This window comes from Phoca vitulina, unplaced genomic scaffold, assembly GCF_004348235.1.
Source record: "Phoca vitulina isolate PV1807 unplaced genomic scaffold, GSC_HSeal_1.0 scaffold7, whole genome shotgun sequence".
Classification (NCBI taxonomy): domain Eukaryota; kingdom Metazoa; phylum Chordata; class Mammalia; order Carnivora; family Phocidae; genus Phoca; species Phoca vitulina.
Genome location: NW_022589710.1, coordinates 59,450,413 through 59,473,997, shown reverse-complemented (window position 1 = coordinate 59,473,997; position 23,585 = coordinate 59,450,413). Strand labels below are relative to the sequence as shown.

Sequence of the window (23,585 nt, the reverse complement as noted above, 5' to 3'; positions counted from 1 at the left end):
GTTTGGCAGGAAGGCCCTGGAGCTCGGGAGCACGTCAGGTGCTGAGAGGAGGTGCAGTGAAGCATGGGAGCCAGACAGACCCTGGGGTCCTTCAGCAGATCTCAGCCTGACCTCAGAGGCTGTAGCACGAGAAGCTGGGCTGAGGGAGGGCAGCCCCAGCCTGGGAGTGTGGGGGGCAGGGATTTCAGCAGGGAGGACCTTGTTCTCTCCCTGAGGGCTTTGAGGGTAAGGGACAGGCCCCCAAGCAGGGGTGACCACCTCCTCTCCCTCCTATGGCACAGGTGTTTAAAGAGGCGCAGTCCGATGAGGCCGTGTGTTCTGAGTGGGATAAATCAGGATTTAAGCCTGGTGTGGGCAAGTCTGTGCCTCGTGTCCTGGAGGGCTGTGGTCTCCCCTTGGATTTTCTGTAGACCAGACAGTCTGTGGGACCCCGAGGAGCCTCCCCTCGTGCCTCACCCCTTCTCAGGCTGAAGTCAGATGGGGTTTTATCCCCCAACCTTGGCAGCTGTGTGTCTTTCCTCCTCCTCTGCCCTCTCCCTTGACTGCTGGGTGCTGTAGGGCGTAGGGTGGAAGGGGCTGGGCCCTGGGCCCCGAGGAAGGATGGAGATGGCAGACATCACCCCTGCTCGAGGAGCTTGGGTTAAGGTACCTTCAAACACAGTGGAGGCAGAGGCTGAGCGGGAGAGGAGACCGCCTTGTCAGGGCCTTAATTTGGAGAACACTTCAGAGTCCAAATACTGTGGGGGAGGATTCCTTGTTCCTACTTTGTGTGTAGTCTTCCCCGGGTGCTGTGTATTTACAGTGTCCTTAGAAACCATCTAGCCGGGGAGTGGCAGATGGGTTTACGCTTGGGTGCAGGGGGAGCGTTGTGGCAGCCCGGAGTCCTGTGTTGAGAAGGGCTGAAAGGCTGTGACCTGGATCTGTGGGAAATGGTGCTTTAACCAGTATTAGTGCCTGCCACAGAGGTGGAGGCAGGAGGAGGAGGAGGACGGGGGGGTGTTCCCTCTCATTTTGCAGATGAAGAAATGCAGGCCTGGAGAAGTTGTGACTAGCTCTGTGTTTAATGGTGAGTCTGGACCTAGAACCTAAGGCTGCTGAATCTCAGCCCAGGGCTCTGTCTACTGCCCGGACATTGAAGAACCCACCCTAGCTAGAGAGGCCAGACATGCAAGGGTGAAGCAGGGAGGGGAAAATAAGACTGGCCAGGATCAAATGGGCTGGTCAGAAAATACACCGAAGAAGGAATCAGAAAGGAGACTGGGAGATGGGCTTGAGCTGCGGGGGGGGGGGGGGGGGGGGGGGGGGGTGAGCTGGGTCTTGCAGGAGAGGGCCCATTTGGATAGAAGGCAATTCTGCCATCCCCCCCACTAGGCAAGCCTGGCCACCTAGGGCAGAACGTGCAGAAGCTGCTGCCTTGAGCCCTCTCTTGATGGGTGGGCTTTGAAGCACTGACCTTCAGTAGCAGGAGGAGTGTGTAACTTCCTGGGCATAGGGAAATGCAGAGTCTTAAGATAAAATCCTAAACCCAAAAGATGGTTTCCGTAGTTAGCTAGCTGGTTTGTCACACCTGCTGTGTCCTCAGCACCTGTGTGTTGGTGTTTCTGAGACTTGGGGTTTTCTCCCCACCCCCGCCCTGCCCCCAAGTGGCCCCTTTGGTGATGTGTGATGGGTTTGGTGGGTCACAGCCCCCTTCCTAGGATAGGCGGGGGATGGGAGACTCAGACTCCCCACAGAGAAGGCCCCTGCACCTTTAACTTCTCCCCATGTTACCACACCCCTGCATGTTGTCAGCCCCCGCCTGCCCCACGGCCTCAATTTCACATGCTCCTTGGCCAGTGGTTAGAGTCACAGAAGGAACAATTCGGCTTGGGCGTGCACATAGGAAACCCTCCCTGGAGCTTCTACAGGTCTCTGTATCCACGCTCTCCCCGCCCCTCCCCCTCCCCCCTTCTCTCCCACTTCCGGGCTGGCCTCCAAAAATGTACAGAGTGCTTCATTTTAAGAAGCACATAGGGAAAAAAAAAAAAAAAAATGAAAGCATGTACTTGTGGTTATGTAAGAAAATGCCAGTATTCTTTAGAGAAGTGTTCGATGGGGTGAAATGACGTGATGCTGGCGTTTGCGTTAAAATAATTTTTAGAGCAAAGGGAGACATGATGAACTGGATCTTGCTCATTGTTGGAGTGATGGGTACATAGGGCTTGCTTATTGCACTGTTGTCTCCTTTTATTTACATTTGAAAATTTCCACAATAACATTGTTGTAAAAGTGTATAGGATTTTTCTGGAAACTTTTCGGCTTGCGTGTCATTTTTGGTGCTCTTCCATTAAACTGCTCTACCTGCTTCGAGATGCACGTGTGACTCACACACTGGCACTTGGCTCTCGTGTCCTTGCTTCTCCCGCTGCTGTTGAAACAGAGGCGCTGCTTCATATACCGTTTTCTGGAAAGTTGGCAGAATGTTCAGCCACCCCAGGACGACCAGAATTCTATCCATAGCATTTTACAAAGGTTTTTGGGTGCTCTTGTATAAATAGTAACGTGAGCATTGTTTTTATTAGACAAGTATTTATTGAGCATCTATGTGTGAAGACCCAACAGATGTGAGGAAGTGACGTGGGGGAAGGGCCCTGTTAGGGTTGAGATGATGCGTGAAGCTGGAAGGTGGGGCCCCCAGGAGGGAGGGAGGGTCCTAGGGCCCCATGGCATAGCGTGGAGGTGCTTTGTCCAGTCCCCAACCATCTCACCTTGGCCTGATGTCCCGTAACACACTGAGCCCAGACCCCTTTGCCTTTATGTTCTCAGAGTAGACCCTTTCTCCAGTCATTAAACTACCGAAGGGCAGAGAACGTTCAGTTTTTTGTGTGTTGGATTCAAGCAGGCCTGCTGGAAATGGGAACAAGGCACTCCAATGGGAGGCCCAAGCACCAGTGTAGGTGCCTGACCTGGCCATGGAAGGCCATCGCTCTCACCCATCCCCGGAGCCAAGAATGAGAGCTGGAATGGAGGAGGAGGAGGCAAGCTCAAGGGGCCAACGCTTGTGTGGCCCCGTCCGCTGCCTCCTCGCATGGGCTCGAGTGGAGGAGCCCTGAGAGTTCAGGGCGGCGGAGGACGGAATGAGAAAACTCTGGCCGTGGAAGACCAGTTAGACTGGATCTCGAAACAACTCATCCTTAGCCCTGGGTGACGAAGGCAGGATCCCGTGCAGACTGGCCTGGGGTATCTAGGTTTTAGCCCTTGACATTTTCCTCTGTCCTGCTGAGGTGTCTTTGATGTCCCTCGGCCTGCAGCGTCATCCTACCTTTCCAGCCTTCTCCGTCTGGTGGGAGTTGGCCTGTCAAGTGGGAGGCCTTCGTGGTTGGGGACACAGGGTCTTAGAGTCAGGCTGGCGAAGGGTCAAGACCCGGCTCTTGCACGCATCTGGAGGTGGTGGTACTGGGTCAGCATTTGCTCCCAGGCTAACACGAGGCAGTTGGGAAGGATCAAAGCTCCTGGAGAACTCTTGTGTGTTGCTGTTCTGTTTGATTTTCTGTTTCTCAGCCCCTCCTGGAGGGAGTGCAGATTGGTGCAGCAACTTTGGAAAACAGTCTGGCATGAATGCCAAAAGTTCAGCATCTCCACATACCCTATGGTCCAGCTCATTTTACACCTAGGTGTATACCCGAGAGAATCTCGGGCGCGTGGACTCTAGGAGACTCATACAAGAATGTTCACGGCAGTTCTGTTCACAGTGGCAAAGACCTGGAAACAGCCCAGATGCCTATCAGTACGGGAATATGGATGAATACACTGAGATGTGGCCACACAATGGAATATCAGAGAGCTGTCCAAACAGATTACCTGCAGCAACGCACAGTGATGTAGATGAATTTTAGCAATTATCATAAATATTAGGTAAAAAGAGCATTCCCTTAGATTACATACAGTACCGTTCCTTTTCTTACAATGTTAAAAGCAAAAAAATGTGCTTTTTAGGAATATTTACAGATGAAGTAAAGCTGTTAAAAAAAAAGGCGGGGGAATGTGCATTTGTGATTCAGGATGGAGGTGTCCTAGATGGGAGGAGGCGGGGCGGGATGGGGGCACCATCTGGTTAGATAGATTATTGTCAAGGTCGTAGCCTGTGTTCAGGGCAGTGGGTTTGCAGGTGGTTATTACATTGTGAAAAGTAACTAAATGAAAGTGAGCCATGTGTGACCACAGAGGAGTGTCGTGAGCCAAGGATTATGATTAATAATTAACCCACTTCTGTGCCTGTAGGGTCCAACATACCCCCCCGCCCCCCAATGCCAAGTTAGTTTTAGTAAAGGCTGTGATGACCCAGTGTTCACGGGGAGGTGGGGGGGGGGTCCGCTTTTCCAGAACTGCCCTCCCCCTGCTGCTCTCGTCTCCCCCCGCCCCCAGCTCAGGCCTCCCTCTTCCACAATGCCTGCAGGCTGTAGCAACCTCCTCGGCTTGTGGCTCTGTTCTTCCTTAACCACTTGTTTCCTGTATGTCGAAGTGCCTGGTTAGAGACGGCCTCACCCACTAATCATTTCCACATGTGTGTGTCTTTCTAACGAGACAGCAATTTTAATGAGGCCAGAGGTCGAGTTTTATCTCTTAAATGGCAGATTCCTCCCCAGCTCCTGTCCACTCTCCCCTTCTCCCTTCATTAAAGCAGCTCCAGCCTCCCCAACGCTGCCGCTTACCCCACAGGGCTTGATAGTCACCACCAGCGAGGCAGGGCCCTGGGGCCTGTGCGATGTCTGTGGGCAGCATGGAGTGCCCCTTCCGGGAAGCCCTCCTGGAAGGCAGCTGCCTGCCTTTCTAAGCAGCTTCCTCCTGCCCTTGCTTGGAATGCCCCGCAGTGCCCAGGTCCCTGACACCTGGGGTGGGGTGGTGGGGGGGCTCTCGTGGTCGACCTGGCTTCTCATGTCTTGACTCTTGGGTCCGTCACTGCTGTCAGGTCTTCGTTACTCACAGATTACTGTCATTCTTGGGGCTATTATCACGTAACCACCCCCATCTCCGTAGTTTCTAGCACTGCAAGGTGCCTCATGACCGCACCGTGAGGCCTGTGGATTGTAAAAGGTCAGCGGGGTCTTAAATTGGCATCTGGACTCCAAGGAGCTAGCGTTGGGTCCCACACCGCACTCACCCGCAGGTGACCTGGGCGTCCCTTAACCCCTCTGAACTCCGCTAATCAGCATAGACTGTCAGCCAGCTGTTGGCATCCCCGTGTGCTGGGTGCTGTAACTTTCCCAGCAGCCCCACGAGCTCCGGAACGCCGCCACAGAGGAGTAAGGTCACCACTCGGCCTGCCCTCGGCAGCGGTGCCACTTCCCCGGATGGATTCGGGGGCCCCCGTGACCCACCTGCACCTGTTGAAGGTGCTCTGTTCCCGGCCTGATGCTGCCAGCCCTCGGCGGTCACTGCGACCCCCGACTTTCTAGAGGGAGCTCGGGGTGGACGGGGTGAGATGAGCTGAGCTCGCGCTTTCAGGTGGGGATGCTTTCTCATGGCTTCTGTTTCTCTTTATGTTCCTGTCTTCTAGCAGAGACCAGCGTCTCAGACACAGGGTGAGAGGCACTCTGTGCAGAGGGGGTAGGGGGCGATGCTAGCGTCGGGGCGCAGTGGAGGGGGTGACGGCTTGCGTGTGCGTGGGGCTGTAGCCAGCCAGCCTGCCTGCTTGGAGCCAATGGCCAGCCTCATTTTCTGGGGTCTTAACGGCCTGGGCAATGGCAGAGTGACTGTCGGAGGAAAGGCTTCCCTACCTCTGCGGACCCCGGGGAGTCCGCTGCGAGCTGAACCAGTGCTGCAGTTTACCCCTCAGCCTGTGGCCCCAGCGGGGAGGGCCCAGCACGTCCCACCTTTCTGCATCTTTCCTCTTTGCTCCTGGATGGGAGATGGGATTTATGACGACCAGCTGCTGGCCTTCCAGCATTCCTTCTCTCAGCGGCATTCATTCAGGAAGCATTTACTTGGAGCCTTCCTCAGGCCCGACCAGAGCCCTGTTCCTGACTCTGAGCTTGCTAGCGAGGGTGGTGGGTACGAGGCCGGCTCCACCATGAGTCTACGTTCACTCACTATCATGTCCCCGACTCCTGGCACACCGCCTGGAACAGACCCGGGCTCAGAAAACACTTGTTCACTGAATTCCCTAATGAGCATAAGAGTGAGACAGTCCACGAGTGTACAAAGCACGGGGGGACCGTGACTGAGTTTGGGAGGCAGATGCACTCCCTGCAAGCCAGATGTGAAATGGGCACCTGCCCCACTGAACACAAGATGGTGTGTACCCACTTGGACCAGGGTGAGATGTCCTCTCTCTCTCTCTCTCTCTCTCTCTCTCTCTCTCTCTCTCACTCTCTCACTCTCACAGACACACACACACACACAGCCTATCTAATGTAGGTGCTCAGTTAAGGTGCGTAGAGGAGTCTCATCATCTTCTGGCTTGGGCTGGGAGAGTCCACCTGCTGTGTGGCGGGACAGGCACAGACTGTCATCCTGCTTGATTTGAGCTCAGGAACAGCTGGTGAGGGTGCCTTTCTCTGCCTGAAGTGTAGGCGCTCAGCTCCCCGAGGGAAGCCGGAACAGCTGGCCTGCCTTGTGACCAGGGACTGGGGTGGGTCTGCATGCCTTCGTTTCCCCACCTCCTCCCAAATGTTCTTTGATTTTGGTGGTCCTTACACCCACCTTACCCACATCTGAAGGAAAGCTTCCCTCTTCTTTTTTAAAAGAAAAAGAAAAGGGCGTTTACCCCCGCCTCCCCGCCTGCCCCACTGCAGAAAGGCCCGGTTGGTCTAATTGCAGGGCATTGTTTCTGTCCCCCTCCTGTAGGGATCCACAGTCAGGCTGTTCACACAGTGAGGACACGTGCCAGCCTAGCTCCTCTGACAAACACGGAGTGAGCCCCTCCTTGTGCCATGCCCTGGGCGGGGAGGTGGTCCAGATCCCCTCCCTGGGGAACCCACAGCCTGGTACGGAGGCTTCAGAAGTGAAGCCGGTTTAGCAGAGGAAACTTAGTCCGCAGCTTTATAACGAGTGACTGAGCATTGCTGGTCCTTTTCCGCGTGTCCCCACAGCATTTTATACCACAGGCGGTTACAGCACTTTATCACACTGGGTTACACCAGGGAGTGCCCCGTGTCTTAATTTCTAGCTCGGGCAGACATCACTAATCGATGGTGGCACTCTCTGACTCTTGAGCCCTGGCCTCGGGATCCTCAACACCGTGCTCCAGGACCAGTCCCCGGGGCCTGGTGTCCAGGCTCAAAGTCTTTATAAGCCCTGTGTCCTGGTGAGTTCCTTGTGTGAGAGCTTGTGCCTCCTCAGGTTTCAGAATGGATGTCTGACCCTGGAAATGACACCACTCTCAGCGTGCATTGTGTTCAGTAGGACTGCACAGCATGTTCTAGCCACAAGACTTTCCCCCTTGCTGGTCCCTGTGGCTGGAATTGTCCTATTTCACATGTCCACCTGGCTCCTGCCCTCTCTCCACTCACGTTTGTCCCACCATCACTTCATCGGTGGGGTGGGGGGTGGGGACTACTTGGGCTACTTGTCTGTAATTTCTTTTTCCCTCACTCTTGTCTTGCCTGCTTATTTTTCTTAGCACTCAGTATTTCTTGGCACATACGTATGATATACTTACTGACCTCTTCATTGCCCTCATTTGCTGCCTTTTCCCCACCAACCGAAAATCGTTGTCGATCAAACAGATCTTGCATGGGCAAATAGCCAGCCAGCCAGTGGACCTGGGGTCCTGCCTGCTGGTTGGGAAGGCTGGCTCATTAGTCCCTCTGACTATTGTTCAAAAGCGAGTGTCTGTTGCCCTCTGGAAGAAGGGCGAGGCTGTGTTCAGTGGCCCGAGGTCCTGGGGCCTCTGTTTTCACCAGGCCCTCCCTCCTTGTGGTCACTGGGTTTGGTTTAGCCAGCAGTTAGTGAGTGCCTGTGGGCAGCAGGTGCAGAGGCCTGGGGTGGGGAGGGGGGATTCGGAGATGAGCACCTTATAGCAGCACCCCAAGACCCTGAGGTTCCCAGGCACCTCGAACTGACCATGGGGGTACACTGTGCCAGGGCTTGGGGGCCCAGAGGAGGGAGTTACTATTTCCAGCCAAGGAATTTGGGTAGGGGATGGCATTGGACTTGAATGCTGTAGGCTGGGGAGGATTGCCTCAAGTGTTGGGGGCAAGGGGGTTGAGCCGCCGCTGACCCCTTGTCCAGCTGCCTTGAAGTTGATGCCATGTGTTGAGATTTTCACTTCCTGCTGAAATGTTACTCATTACAGACTTGTCATTTCTTAACCTTCCTCCTCCCCAGTTTTTCAACTGTGTCCTGAGCTGCCCTCCCCCAGTTTCCTGCTATAGAATACATTTTTGGTAATAGAAAAAAAAAAGAACCTTCCAGAGTTTCTTGCTCTCTAGATGGAGTCTGGTCGTCAGTTGCAAACTCCCGTAACGATGAGAAGTGACCAGTTCTTACAAGATTTGCTTGCTTGTACCATCTGTTTGTTGTCTTCGTTGTTCCCAGGTGGGTGATCTGTATGACGGGAACGCTTCTGATGCTTGGACTCACGTGGTGACTATGTTTTTAGAAATGCTATGCCTTTGGGGTGCCTGGGTGGCTCAGTCGGTTAAACGTCTGCGGCTCAGGTCATGATCCCAGGGTCCTGGGATCAAGTCCCATGTCAGGCTCTCTGCTCAGAGAGCAGCCTGCTTCTCCCTCTGCCTGCCACTCTGCCTATTTGTGTTCTCTTTCTCTGTCTAATAAATAAAATTTTTAAAAAATGCTATGCCTTTAATAAAACGGACTAAATACGCTCTTCCCAGTCTTATGTCACTGAACATTGATTTGAGGATTAATTTACAGACCTGCTTGAGGAGTAAATGTGTTCTCCCCCTTCTACAATGTAGACCTTAGAGTTGTTTGAGTTTTTTCCCTCCACATGCAAGGGTCCCTGCGCTCCTGACCCAGCGGAAGGAGTCTGTAGCCCTCTGTGGGCGCTTCTCCCTTGGTTCACAGAAATCCCTCCTCTCGGAGCCAAAAGTCACCTCTCAGTAACTTGTACCATCTGTTTCACCTGCAGCTGGGGCGACAGAGGCCATAGTCCAGTCTTACCCAGCTCACTTCTAGTGGAGGCAGGCATCACTAATCAACCATGCGCACCCCCCCCCCCCCCCCCAGCCTAGGCCTGCCCTGAGCGTTCTCAGCACAGCACCCGCCAGCCCTTCTCTCCGCAGGCTGTCTGGTGTGCTTTTCCTCTAGAGACCGGAGGGAAAAGAGAGAAAGTAAGAGCAAGGAAAGGATGGTCAGGTGGTGTTCCTGTTAAGTCCTCCCTCTCGCCTGGACCTAATTCAGGGCCATAGAGAAGGAGAAGGGGTGTAGGGTGATCCTGGGGGTAGGGAGGGTTTCCCCCATTCCCGAGGACCTCCAGGGTGAACCCCCCACACCCAGATAGCTGTGGCTGTCTTCCATTATGGGTTCACTTCTGGTCTCTGCCGGCCTCCTGCGTGTGTGCCTCACAGAGCTGGTCTGAGTTGGGACCCTAAGCAGGAGGCAGGCGCGTGTCTAGAACAGGTGCCATGCTCCGTCTCCTGTAGCTTAGGGGTGGTGCCCACCTGCCTGCCCAGCCACCCGGCAGGGGGTTGGAGCTGAGGCCCAGCAGCAAGAGGCTGCTGGTGGACGTGGTTTGGGGACAGCAGAGTCACGGCTGCCACCGTGCAGCTGAGCATAGAGCACACATGCAGGGCCCCAGCTCCCTCTGCTGCTGCGTCTGGGACTGCGCTGGGGGGTCTGACTCCAGCGCCCACGTTGGGACACATGAGGTGGAGGAGCGCCTTCTGCTGCTTCCTCTGCCTTGTTGCCTCCTTTCCCTGCCGCCAACCTGACCCCGATCCATACTCACATGCCTGGATGGCACCTGCTCTTCTTTGTTCCACTGCAGCTCAGTGCCACCTCTTCCTGAAAGCCTTTTCGGATTAGCCTCTCCTGTTGTCCCTCAGGTCAGATGCCTCCCCTTCCCCTCTGGCTAGCGGGTCTGTCCCCTGGGTCTGTCTCCCAGGCAGAGCCCAGCCCATGCGCACACAACCTGGGCACCCCCACTGCTTCCTGCAGGTTTGCAGAGCTTGTCTGTCTGCATATCGTAGATTTGAGGACAGAGGTCTTCTCTTTGTAACCCCCACCGCGCGCGCACCAGCATACCGCCCGACACCCGTTAGGCGCCCAGAAGCACAGTGGTGTCCGTGAGAGCGACTGGCTGCCCGTCTGTTCTCCCTGCCCTGGGGAGATGGGTGTGTGGAAGCCTGGCTGACTTGGGAGTGTCGGTGCCTCGGGTCCTGCGACGCTCACATGGCGGGGTGCTGGGATGGCCTGGCTTCCCTGCCTGCCTTTCCGGGCCCTCGCAGGTCCTAGCAGGCCGCCACGTGCAGCTTGAGGCTCCGGGTACTCTCTGCCCCCCCTGCTCTGGCTTGTACCCTGGGACTGAGGGAGCTGCTGCAACACCGGCAGGTATGGGTGAGGGCTGCTGGGGTGTGTGCTGGGGCAGGAGAGAGCCACACCTCTTCCCCGAAGCTCTGTGGGCAGGCCCAGAGCAGAAGGTGCCCAGGAAATCAGCCCAGGGCCCCCCACCTGCAGGTGATGTAGGGGAGCAGTTTGGGTCCCTGGGACCAGGCAGCATTGGCGGCTCCTCTAGCCTTCCGCTGCACGCACGCTGCACGCACGCTGCACGCACGCTGCGCTCTGGCCGACAGGTGGTGCTGCCTGTGAGCCCCACGCCCGCCCTCACCTGCCCATCGACAGAAATGTCAACTCTTCCAAGAAGCCTGAAGAAAGGGATTCTCCAGTTGCTGGCCCACAGCTGTAAGATCCCTCACTGCCATGGATTGGGGTTCCTTGTGTCAACGCCAAGCACTGATGCTGATGTTCTTGCTGGGAGGAGAGCACAGGGCATGAGCCACTCCAGGCAATGAGTGTGAGGACAGGACCCCCCCCCCAACCCCCCCGCAGCCCCTGCTGGAGCATGTTCCTGGGTGTAGGAGGCCCTCAGTAGACACTGATGAATGGAAGTGAGCTCCTTGCTGTACTGGAAAGAGCGCTAGGGCAGAGTCAGAGGAGACCTGGGTTTCTAGAACCAGATGTGATGCTGCACCCCTATGATTTTCCTCTCTGGGCCTCAGTTTCCCTGCTCTGTAGGTAATCTGGAAGGCTCTTTCACTTTTAAAAGGTCGTCTCACTAGCCCCCTGCTGTTGGCTGGGATCTGTCGGCAGGGCTGTGTGTCCATCTGCTGGTCCACCTGGGACCCCTTGCCCCCGCTCCCTGCACCTGTGGTTCCTGTTCTTCCCTAGAACCCAACTTTGGCTACTGGTGACAGGCTTGTATTTACCATGTAAAGTGGTTTCTGAAACACCCATTTATGGGCAGAAATTCTTCTCAGAGGAGCTGAATGCAGCGCCCTCCCCATGCTTCTGGGGCTCCCTCATAACCGTTTTTGGTCCAGGGGCTCACAACAGGCACTTCCCAGCATCAGATAAGACAACTCCTCCCACAGAGCTTCCCAGGCATCACACCAGCCCTAAAGGGAAGGTGACAGGCCTTTGCGGGGACACTTGAGCATCCTCCAGCCCCCGTCCCTGTTGGGTTTCCCCTGGGTTCTTCTGGGCCGTGTGGGCACTTGCCCGGGTTCAGAGTTGGCAGCCCTGAGTTAGTAACTTCGTAAAGATGTGCGTGCTCCTCCGTGCCAACACCCTGTCTCCTTTCCCACTTCCCCTCCCCTGACTTTTGAAGGAGCCAGACATCCCTTAGAGATGGTCCTGGTCCTGGAACAGATGAGGGTGCGGCTTGCCTGAGGTCACACTGCAAGTAGCTTTGCCTGCACACAGTGGTGATTGTGTTTCCAGGGGCTCCTTCCCACAGGTCTGCTCCTCGATCCGCTCAGAGGAAATACTTATTTTCCTTTCTGTGAATAAAGCATGGTCTTAGTTTGTTTTTGTGCACAGAGCCATGAGGAGAGGCAGCTACGAACATGGGGGCAGGAGGTTTGCTCCTGCCGCAGTAACCCTGGATGGCCCAAGTCAGTAGCCTTAAATCATGGGTTGCAGAGATGCAGTGTGGCCTAGTTAGGGGAAACCAGTGCTCTTGGGCTCGTGTGACTCTGAACTGGTTTCAGGCCCTGGGGACCCCAGGATTAATTGAAAGGAGTTAGAACAGATGGATTGAATCTATCAGCAGCTTTACGTGACAGCCTCTTAACATAAAAGTACTTCATTACCCACTCATTTTGTCAGGACTCCCTGCCCCAGTCAGAGGGAATGCGGTACAAGCCAGAGCCCCTTGTCCAGATGGAATCACAAGCACGTGGCCCCACGGGCCCAGGCTTTGAACAGGCGGCCGAGGATAAATCATCAGGCTTACATCTCCTCCCAGCAGCTCAGTTAGAAACTCGTGCTCTCGGCAGTGATATCCCAGAAAGCGGGCTGGGGCGCATGGTGTTGGAGTCAGGTCCCTCTTGATCTCAGATGAGGTGATACTGTGGGGGGCAGGATTCGTCGGGGAGAGGGCAGCAGGCTGTAAGTACCGTGAATCCCTACGGAAGGTATGAGGCCAGCATCACCGATACGGAGTGCTCCAGTTTGGGCCACGGGGCAGTTGGCGTGGCCCCGGGGAGAGCTCACCACCCAGAGTGCCGTTCTTGGCCGTCGCTCTGGACCCTGCCACCAAGCCCCGTTACCAGCACTGTGCCGTGGTTCTCTCAGATTGGAAATCCTAGTGATTCTTTTCCTGACCGCCTCACGAGACTGTGGGGAGCAGGAAAGAGATGGGACCTTGATGCGGTTGGGTGTGTGTTTGGCAAGGCCAGGCTTTCAGGCAGTTTTTGTTTTTGACCGAGGAGTGTTGAAGGGCGTTAAGGAACCCCTCTCGGCCAGATCCAGGTGGGAGGTTTTGAGATGTGTCGTGTGGAGGACAGCTCATTGATGACATGAGCATAAACCGTGTGGTGCGTGCGGAGGACCCCGGCACTACCCCAGCTCTGTGGGTCTGGGGTGCTCCGTGAGCATCTCAGCCTTGTGGAGTCCCAGAGGCGTGTCACCTGTGTGAGCCCTTGCTAGTGCTGTGTACTTCCTAGCAAGGTTCTTGCTGTGGGGTTTAGACATCTCTTATAGGGCACTGGAATAGACACTGGGAGCACTGGAATTCGGGTGATATCTTTCCTGTCGGAGTCACTTATGTAATGTAGGAATTTTTAATGAGCCTTGTTTTGCTTTGTTTCCTCCTAGAATGATCATATTTGGGAATTAACAATGGAAAAGTATCCAAACCAGCACTGCAAACTCACTATGAGATGTTTTAACTTTTGTTAACATCTGCAGGCTGGTGAATCTTAAGGCATACATACAGCAGCTGATTTTGCCAGGGTTCCAGGCGAAGAGAGTTGAGTTACTTCCATCACGGTGGTGGAGCAAAGCAGGTGGTTTTTGGGACTTGATTCCCCTGTTAGTGTGAGAGAGACAGGACACCTCTTCCAAAAAAAAAAAAAAAGTTTTTTTTTTTAAAGTAGGCTCCATGCTGGGTGTGGAGCCTGATTTGGGGCTTAATTAAACTCACAACCCTGAGATCAAGACCTGAGCTGAGATCAAGACCTGAGCTGAGATCAGGAGTCAGATGCTTAATGGACTGAGACAGCCAGGCACCCCCTTTTTTAAAAATCTTAATATAAATTTTGAGGAATCTTTTCTGATCAGTCTGATTTTGTCAGTTGTCACCATAGCAGCTTTTCACTGCCTCTGAGTGGGGCGTTGAATGACAGGGCAAAATGTGAGAAGGCCACGAATGTGGGCAAATGAAGCATTTAGAATTCAGAGGAAAGAAAATGGTATGTGATTCGGGGCATCAAAGGTAGCTGCATGGAGAAGGTGATGTTTTCTATGAGCTTTGGAGGATGAATAGGATTCTGATGGGGAGGAGTGGAGGCTAGGGTTGTGGGGGGAAGAAAGTGTGCCCCAGTGGGAACTGCAAAGCGTGTATAGTACAGTGTAACCCTAGGCTTGACTTGTTGGCCCCATTTAGCAGTTCAGACATCTCTGGGCGTTCTCCTCCTGTGGGACTCCTAAGCGTTCTGCATAGCCCAGCTCAGAAGCCGCCTCCAGGAAGCCTTCCCAGACTTGCCTGGGCAGAGTTTGGCTGTGCTCCTTGTGCTGTGCTGCTCTGACCCCCACCCTCTGTGCTATGATTTTCTACCCCCCCTGCCTTTCCATTCAGGCTGAGAGTTCTCAGCTCACAGCACGGTGCTCAGCATGTGTCTTCTGAATATCTGAACTGCAGACGTAAAGGTGGGTTGGGTGTGCACTCAAAGCCGATACCATGCGTGTTTCTGATTTTCAGTATTGACTCTGAGAACGTGGCTAGGTCCATAACAAGGCTCTCTGTTTCTTTGGCTCTGTGGAAGGCACATTTTTCTGTTCGGACCATCCTGACCACCTCGGTAACCTTCTGGATGCCTCTGCTGGGTGATTGTCTTAACTTTTCGGGGATTTCCCCTCATTTACTCAACATCAGCTCCTATCCAAACCCCTATGGAGGGTCACTCGTGGGCCCGAAAACTTGACCTTTAGCAACACTTGTTTTGTCTTCCCAGCACAGTATCAAGCTACAAAACGGAGTTTCATTTGGAGGGGAGAAAAAGAATTCCTTCAGTGTCTTCATGACATCGTGTTCTTAATCCAACAGGCCACACACACACACACACACGTGTTTCCACCCTGCAACTTCTCCAGGACCTTGCATTTCTTCCACGGGGGGAGAAAATGACCTTTCTGTTTGAGTGGGCACAGAGGTCCAGCTGGGCGCTGGCAGGATGGTGAGCCTCTTCAGTGCGGCCTCTACATTGCCCCCAGGCAGTGGATGGAACTTTTCTGGGAGCCCTGAGCCTCGATCTTCAAGGGCCTGGGACTCTGGAGCCCACCCCGCCCCCCAGGGCCTCCCTGTAAGTCAGCCCTGCCCCCACTTCTGGTCCGGGGTCGCCTGGGTCCTGCTGGCTGGCATCTGCTCTTCCCAGCTGGGGGAGGCTTTGCATTTCCTGGTGGGAGATGCCAGAGTGCACTTCGATTTGGGAGCAGGGGGGTGGTGTTTTAAAAAATGGTAAGGCAGTTGATTTTCCTCTTGGATACATGGTGAATTGTCTCGAAGGAAAAGATAATTTTCATGAGCCTGTCATTTCGTAGCTCAGTCGCTGGCAGATGCATGCTGCGCGAGAAGCCGTGCCACGGGGTTCGAATAGCATCATTTAAGGTGGTATGAGCAACACAGGATCGGTAGAAAATGTTGGCAAATCTTGCCCTTGTCCTGGTGGCCCTAGGAAAGAATGTGCTGTCATTGTGGTAGATTCTCTTTGAGAGTTTCTCTTTCTTTACTAACATGCCTTCAGTACCGTACATGCAGTTGTGTATCCGTGTCTTAAGCATCTTTTGTGGTCTGACGAACCAGGATGAGCGCTGGGTCTCTGAGGACCTAACCAGCCCCCGGGACCCGTTTGAAGCCACAGTGTTGAGGTGCTTCTCCTCTATCACACGCCTCGTCGTACTTTCATTTGTATTTTGAGGTGTTGGGGGAGTGTTTTAGGCCCTCCTTTTAATATACTGTTGTTAACAGTTGTACTGTGAGGTGGACCGTTTACTAAGAGTTTGGGGTACATGCACTTATGCCCAGGGGTAAGTGTGTAGGGCATTTTAAGGGGCCTGAGCTGAGTCCCCTGTTCCTAAACGAAGAGAGGAGGTCCTGGGAGAAAGCACGGGCTCATTTTGGTTCTTCCAGGACATTCAGCTGCCATGGTCGGGTGGGTACACTCTCTGTAAGTCTTGAATGGGGACTGGCCAGAATGGAATTGGGGGGCCCACCTCCCACAGGGACCTAACAATTAAATGGAGTGACTGGACAGAATGCAGAAATTGAGCTTCATTTACAAGCCCTGGGAGCGAGGGGGTCACATCAGGCCCCTGCTGGGGTCCCTCCCGGGTCTCTCCCAGCCCCTGCAGTGCTGCCTCAGGCCTGTGACTCCCCCTCACTGTGTCCTCCTGCCTCTAGCCAGGCAGCGCTGTCCACAGGGCAGTGACAGAGCCTTCTCGCTCTTTTCATCCTGAGACTTTGCTGATAGCCGCTAAGTGCAGACGTTCGGGAAGCCTTGAACGTTCCCTGAGAGGAGTGAGGTTGGAGGGGATTTGAGGAGGGCTGGGGACTGGAGGGTGCCGAGGGTGTAGCCTGGCCTTGTGGCGCCAGCCCACATTGCGGCCCGGGTTTCAGAGACCAGCAGGACAAGCGTTTGGCGTCCCAGGCGGTGAAGCCATGCTCCTGGGTCCACCGTGGCCACCCGCTTAGTTGTAATCAAGTGTGAGGTGTGCGAGTAACCCGGCGCCTCTGGAATCTGCTCATCAGCACCTTCTGTCATCCTTCCTGTCACTGGCAGTGTTCCGTGGTCCGTGAGGCCCCGAATGGGGCTCCCCTCCGGTGTCCTGTGTTTTCCCTCCCCACTGAATACATGTGTACTTGTCAGGAGAGGATTCGAATAGGAAGGGAGCTGTTTCCTGCCACTCAGCCGCCTGGTTCTGTTCTCAGAACTTCTCCCCAGCCATGACCTCTAGAGCCAGGCCATGGGCCCTGCGTCGTCGCCCTTGGGATGCTGCTGAAATCAAGAAGCTGGGAATCCGACGGGGGCGGGGTGGGGGGGCAACCCTCCAGGCTTGTTGACACCACGTGCGAACACAGATGCGCGGCCCCTGGCGCCCACCAACGGGGGCGACAGACGCTCCCTGCGGTGTCCTGGCCGGCCCCTTCCCTCCCCCTGCGCGTAGGGCTGACGGCCTGGGAGGAACTTCGGAATTCTGATAAGATGCCAGCTCCTGGATTTGCAGCCAGGCTGCTTTCAGGTGGGCTCTCTCCCCTTTTTTACATCACAGAGCACTTTCCAGCCCTCGGCCGCTGAGAATCCTACACGCCCACCCTCCTCTCATCTGTTCTTGGGACTCTTAGTTTGTTTACAGCAGTTACCAGTGGGAATCTTCCAGGATGCGATGTGTGGCTTCGTTTATGAAAAGGAACATCTGGGGCTTCCCCAGCAGCTTTTGTTAGGATCCGATAACCCACTCAGAGGAGGGGATCAAAAGCCCCCCTGGACCTCCAGATTTAACCCTTCGTCCTCCCCACTCTCTGCAGAGGGTGAGGGTTCTGCCTCTTCCCTCCTGCCCATCAGGTCACAAGGATGTGGTGACAAGACCGAGGCTGCATGGAGGCTCGTGTGTGCCCTTATCCCTCGTCCTGGCCTCAGCCTGTGGCAGTGGCCTTGCTTTTGCTCTTTGCAAAACTGGGAGGGCTTGCTGGCAAATTTGAGGGCTGCTTAGAGCACACCCCTTGGCTTGTGTTTTCCGTCCTGGCTCTGTCCCACCCCACGCAGCCGGCCAGGGTGTGACCAGGTGCCCGCCGAGCCGGCCGGTGTCAGCTGCGGCCTGCACAGTGGCTTTCTGTTCTCAGTCCCGGGCGGGAGGGTCTCCTCGTCAGCAACCACCTCACGTCCCCACTAGATGGAGGGCCTGGCCTGTCGCCTTGGAGGCCCTGCCACCCCGAGGGGACTGACTGTCATGTCGGGGGCATGACAGCTGCTAGGCACATGTGGCTCTCTGGGGCCTCCTCGTGCGGCTGGTGTGACCGAGGACGTGAAATTTTAATGAAATTTGAAAACTGTTGTTTGATTCGGGCATCGGAAAACTTTTAACTGTGTTGGGGACAACTTGGGGGTGTGAAGCTACTTTGTGCAGATCGAGTGTTTCCGATGAAAATTTCGCATCTGGGTTGAGATGGGCCCTGGGTATAATCCCCTCACTGGCTCCCAAAGACCTTAGCCTGAGAGGAGAATGTAAAATATCTCCTTCATGATTTTATGTTGGTTATGTGGCGAAATGATGGTATTTTGGATACGTTGGCTTAACGTATCATTCGAGTATTTTGATACACACAGACACACCTTTTTTCCTTACCTTTTTTAGGGCGGCTACTAGAACATTTGAAATTAATGTATGTCTCGCGCTGTGTTTCTACTGGATGGCTCTGCTACCTCGGAGTCTGCTTTTGCCGAAAACGTGCTTGGCGGTTCTCTAGGGAGATGGTTAATGTCTCGGGAGTGCTTTGGGCCACAGGATTAGATCTGAGGAGACCCACGGTGTTTTTTTTTTTTATTTTTTTGAAAGGAACAAATTTTAAAAATCATCTGTTCATAAAATACTACTACTTGATTGCACAAGGGATACATTTCTTGTGGGAAAATTAAAAGTAAAACACCCTGTTTTGGGAGAATACGTGGGTTTTCTAGCAATAGTTTCTAGCAGTGTTTCCAACGACCTTTTGCTGAGATCATCATTAGCATAAAAATACCACCTCGTAGGGGCACCTGAGTGGCTCAGTCATTAAGCATCTGCCTTCGGCGGCTCGGGTCATGATCCCAGGGTCCTGGGATCGAGCCCCGCATCGGGCTCCCTGCTTGGCGGGAAGCCTGCTTCTCCCTCTCCCACTCCCTCTGCTTGTGTTCCCTCTCTCACTGTGTCTCTCTGTGTCAAATAAATAAATAAAATCTTTAAAAAAAAAAAAAATACCACCTCGTATTTTTGTATGAGTTCTTCGAGATGATTTCACGTTCTGTGTCTCCTTTATAAGTGTGAGCAGTCCGATCATCGCGCCGGTGCCCCAGACCCTTGGACAGTGACAGACGGAAACTAGCCCAGACTTCAAAAGGGGCTCTAGCTGGTTGGACGGTGATGACAGGTAAATCTTCCAGAAGCAGGGCTGAGCACTTGAGTTTAGTGTTGAGGCAGAAGAGCGACTCCGTGACCGAATGGGCTTAATCTGGCCTGGAGTCTTTACTTTTGCTGGATGAGCGAGCTGGAAAGTGGATTTTGCTGATTGTACTCTTCATGTGTGTTTTGCCCCAGGGTGAGACTGTGGAATCCTTTGGCAAGAGCATTCAGTTGAGAGACTGTTTTGTATGTGTGTTGACTTCTTTCGGGCCCCGAAGGAGGGCTGAGGCTCTCTACGGCTCACACTTGTGTCTAGCACAGGTATTTGCCAACGAAAAGTGCTTGAGAAAACATGAGCATCTCCTGTGGTGACCTGCGACCCCAGATAAAAAAAACGTTCGCCAGCATTGAGTGGAGAGGGGTCCGGTGTGTTTGGGTCCGCATCCACTCCTCTCCTCCCCCCCCCGCCCCAGTCTGGTGTAGACAGGAGCCATAGAAAGACACTGAGGGGGAGGATGAAATCATTTTATACATCTTTTGAAGGTGTTGGCCTCTCCGGGCATGCTTGCCAAGGCTACCACTCTGAGCTGACGATTTGGACATCGTTCTGGGGTGTTCACCTGGGCCCTGTGGGGTTAGGGGATTGTGTGATTGTCCCCGTTTTCTTCATCAGCCCTAGTTGGCAGTATATAGAATACAGAGATCCTCGTGTTCACATTGTGCAGCAGAGTGACGCTGGAAAAAAGCCGTCTCACTGGAAACATTTTTAAAAAGGCATAAGAGAGGGGCGCCTGGGTGGCTCAGTCATTAAGCATCTTCCTTCAGCTCAGGTCATGATCTCAAGGTCCTGGGATCCAGCCCCACGTCAGGCTTGATCAGCGGGGAGTCTGCTTGTCCTTATCCCTCTGCCCCTCCGCCCTCCTCGTGCTCTCTCTCAAATCTTTTCTTTAAAAAGGCGTAAGAGGAGCTTTGTTGGTGAAGAATTTCTGTAGTGACCACTTTTGGAAGAACTTCTGTAGTGACCACTTTTGTAATATGTTAAGCCTGAGAAAACCAACTCCTTACTTGTCTCCGTAAAAATGAGACTTTTATCTTCTGATTGGTGAAAAACAAGGCACATCAGGGCAGGGAAGAAGACCTGTCCCGAGAAGTGCTCTGGGAAACGGTGCATCGGGGCCAGCACACTCCGCTGGGGGAGCTTGTTAAAGAGCCCAGACATGGGGGACATGACTGATGGCTGGTGCCTGGGCCTTCTTTCAAAGCCCCTTGGTGTGAGGGCCAGAAGGCGGCTCATTTCCTCGCGCCACCTTTAACGGGTGCAGATTAGCTGTGATTTATCCCCTCTCCCGGGGAAGCCGCTGCTGTAAATGAGAGAAGTCTCCTCATTTACAGCTTGTACCAAAGACGTGCTGAATGCTAGGATCCTGAATCATCAGGTTATAAAGACTCTGTAGCTTATCTCTCATCTTTACTCTATTTTTTTTAATTGCACCAGCAAACCGTACAATAAAAATAAAGACCTCTCTTAAAAAGAAATTTACACCTAATCCTCCATCCCAGCTTGCAGTAGATCTTTTTCCCGAGGTCTCCATCCATCTGCAGGCATGATTTTTATTTGTTCATGATCAAGGTAGAAGTATAATTAACTTGGACTTTCCACGTTTATTTGTATCCTAAATATTCCTTCCTATTATAGAGGATCTTCATACCTAGCGCTTAATGGCCACACGCACGTTCATCCAGTGACTTGATAAACTGTAATTTTCTTAGTCATTCTTTAATTTTGTTTCCTGTTCTTAACGGTATCTTTCCCCCTTTGTTTCTGTAGGAAGTTCTCCAGCAGCTGATCGTAATGAATTTGCCCAATGTCTTGATGATTGGCAAAGACCCACTGTCTGGTGAGTGGAAGCTGCCCCCTGCGGTGCCCGGGGCAGTGCCACGGGCCCCGAGCAGCTGCCGGACGCACAGCTCTGACGACCAGCTCTGGGCCGGCATGGTGAAAACACGTGATCGTTCCGGCTAGCTTTTGAAGGGTGGTTTATTACCCTGAGGCAGGAAGCCAAGCGCGCCTTTTTTCCCCTTAAGAATGAGTCCTCCCAACCCCTCCTTTGCAAGTGCAGAGGCAGGCGAGGCCACCGCTTCCTCAGTCTTAGGGACCTGAGTCATGTGGTGGACTTGCTGGGGCTCTCTCCTTAGTGAGCGTGGAACCCACACCATCATGGGATGTGGTAGCTATTGGCAAGAAAGCATCTTTTGAGGGAACTAATGTTCCTTCCGCGGGGATCCCGCCACGCTTTCGTTCACCCTGTGCTGGATCTCTCCAGCATGTCCCATCTTGTATCTGTTTGCACGCCTCCCGCTGGTCTCTGGAGCCCACTTGGGCAAGGTTTCTAAGTCCTAGGCTGGGACACTTGGTGTGACTTTGAAGGACTGAAAAAAATGTCCTCCTGGACACCTTGCAGAAAATCAGAGCGTCGCTCATACCTGCCAGCTAACTCACCGGGTGAGTTGAAGAGGGTGGTGGATTTCTTCCCTGCCACATCTGTGTGCCTTGACCCGCATGCATGGCTCGTGGACGTCGGCGTGCAGGCCCCGGGGACAGCGTACTCGCCGGCTGGGACTTGTGTCGGTGGAGACCTGGTTGGCGTCGGTCTCTGGCCTCCTAGAATGGGTGAGGGTCCAGGAGTGCAGGAAAGACCCCACAGAGTGGTGGCTTTTACAGAAAGGACCGAAGCTTTCCTCTGTGGCATCTCCTCTTTCCCGCCGGCGTCTGGCCGCCCTTGCCCCTGTTCATGAGAGTAGCTAGTGTTGCCTCAGGACTGAAGGAGGAGGACCCTGAGGGATCGGCCCAGGACAGTTCTCACGGAGAAGTGGTATCTCAGTGCCGTGGTGCCCGAGAGCTGCAGTAGCCTCTGGAGCCACTGGTCAGCGGCAGCGGGTGTCCTCCGGGGGCCCCGCGGGCTGGCGTGTCTGCCTTTTCTCCATGTGAGCCGAAAGGAAGAGGTTTCTCGGGCCTCCCCTTAGTCTCTAGCATAGCTGGCCGTGAGCACCCACGGCCTTGCACAGCTGTGGTTTTGCAGCGGCCGCGCAGGCCCACCTGGTGGCTCCTGGTGGCGAACGCCCCCCCCCCCCCCCCCCCCCCCCCCCCCCGCCCCCGCCAGGTAGAGGATGCCCGATGCAACCCATCCCAGCCACAGCCCCGGGCCCCAGGGGCAGTTGGCACTCTCGCGTTTCCGTAGTAACGTCAGGAAAGTGGGGGGTCTGCTTTGCTGAGCAGAATTGTGCTGATTTATTCAGGGGCTGGTTTTATAGGGGCGCGGAGAGATGCCTGTGGGAGGTTGGTGGCTCAAGCTTAGTTCTGCTGCTCTGTCTGCTCTGGAGACAGCCAGAGGTGTAAGGTGAAAAGGCAGGCGAGGAGCAGGAAAGGAGGACGCTCCCTCCTTGAGCCCTTGGTGAGCCCGCCACGTGCTGGGCACCGTGTATGTGTTAAAACATGGGAATGGGATCGTGCTTCTGGGGTGCGGCTGCGCCATCCCATTTATAGATGAGAAGACAGAGGCTCGTAGGGTTTAAGTGACAAGCCCTCGGTCCTGTAGCCTGTAAGCAGACCCCCGGAGCCTGAGCTCCCCGTCGGTATCACATGCAGATGTGTCAGGTTGGGCCAGTGTTTGACCATTTTGACCTACAGACATGGCGGTGGCGTATGGTCCAGTCTAACGTCAAACACATCCACTCCCCCATCCAGCCACCCTGTCACGCTGTCGTGCTGTGTAGCTTGCCCACCCTCCTCCTGGTGGTGTCCCTTCTCTTCCCTGTCAGTGTCCCCACTCCCCCCCTTCCTGCTGCCATCTGGAAGCCTGTACTCCGGAGGCCCCTTCACCAACTACCTCCATACCCTGGGACCCTGGCTCCAGCCTCCCCCTCAGCAGAGTCTCTGCTCAGCCTCTGAACCACATGGGGCCGAGAGAGGTTGTCCATATGCAGAGGACACAGGTCCCCACTTTGGGTCTGTTGATGAGCAGAAGCATCTGCAAGGATTGGACACTGACTTGTTTTTGAAATTGCTTTATTGAGGTATAGTTTCATACCATAAAATTCACCCATCCTCAGTATACAACGTAGTGATTTTTTTTTTTTTAGTCATAAAGGTATAGAATTGTGCAACCTTCACCACAATTCAGGTTTAGAACATTGTGGAGGAGCTGCTTTTGAGCCTGTGACAGGTGAATGGAGTGTCCCTAGCACCGAATAGAATCAGTACACATCCGTCAAAAAGGTGGTGTCACCAGCTCTGAAGGAGAGGCTGGGAAGAGACCGTGCGCATCGGCCTGGCAGTGAGCTTGGGTTGGGGGGGTCCTCCAGGCAGGGCCTGTGCCGGGGGCTTAGGCAGGCTGCACACGGAGGGCTGGGGCCGCCTCACCACGGCGTCACGGCCGGGGAGCTGTGAGCTGGGCGCATGCTTGGGTAGGTTTTGACAGGGGCCCCACGGGGCCTCTGAGAACAGGGAGGTTGGCAAGGGAGACCCACCAGCAAGAAGACAGAGAGGCATATTTATGGAATAGTGTTTTCTGTTTTAAATTTTAAAATATAGATGAGTGAAGAAGCATTTTGGGTTTCTTTTTAAATAAAGAACAAAGTCGGTTTCTTTTTTGTGTGGTTGCCTAGAAGTGGGCTTGGGAGGTGGGAGGGGTGCTTTTTTACTAATTCTGCCACACATATCTTAGGAGCATGGCTGTGCTCTTTTTGGCTGATGTTGGCACCGTACTATTATTTATAACATTTCACAGTTTAGGGTTTTGTTTTGTTTTTGGTTGTGTGGGGGGCTT

The 23,585-nt window shown here is 54.1% G+C and overlaps 1 protein-coding gene across 1 annotated transcript in view; it reads left to right on the top strand.

Annotated features, from left to right (window-relative positions):
- The window catches only part of CCDC88C (coiled-coil domain containing 88C), a 123,622-nt gene that overhangs the window by 30,292 nt on the left and 69,745 nt on the right, over positions 1-23,585 (top strand). The window contains exon 4 of the mRNA XM_032405794.1: positions 20,588-20,657. Within this exon, the coding sequence (XP_032261685.1) occupies positions 20,588-20,657 (70 nt within the window). The remainder of the gene's footprint in view (positions 1-20,587; positions 20,658-23,585) is intronic.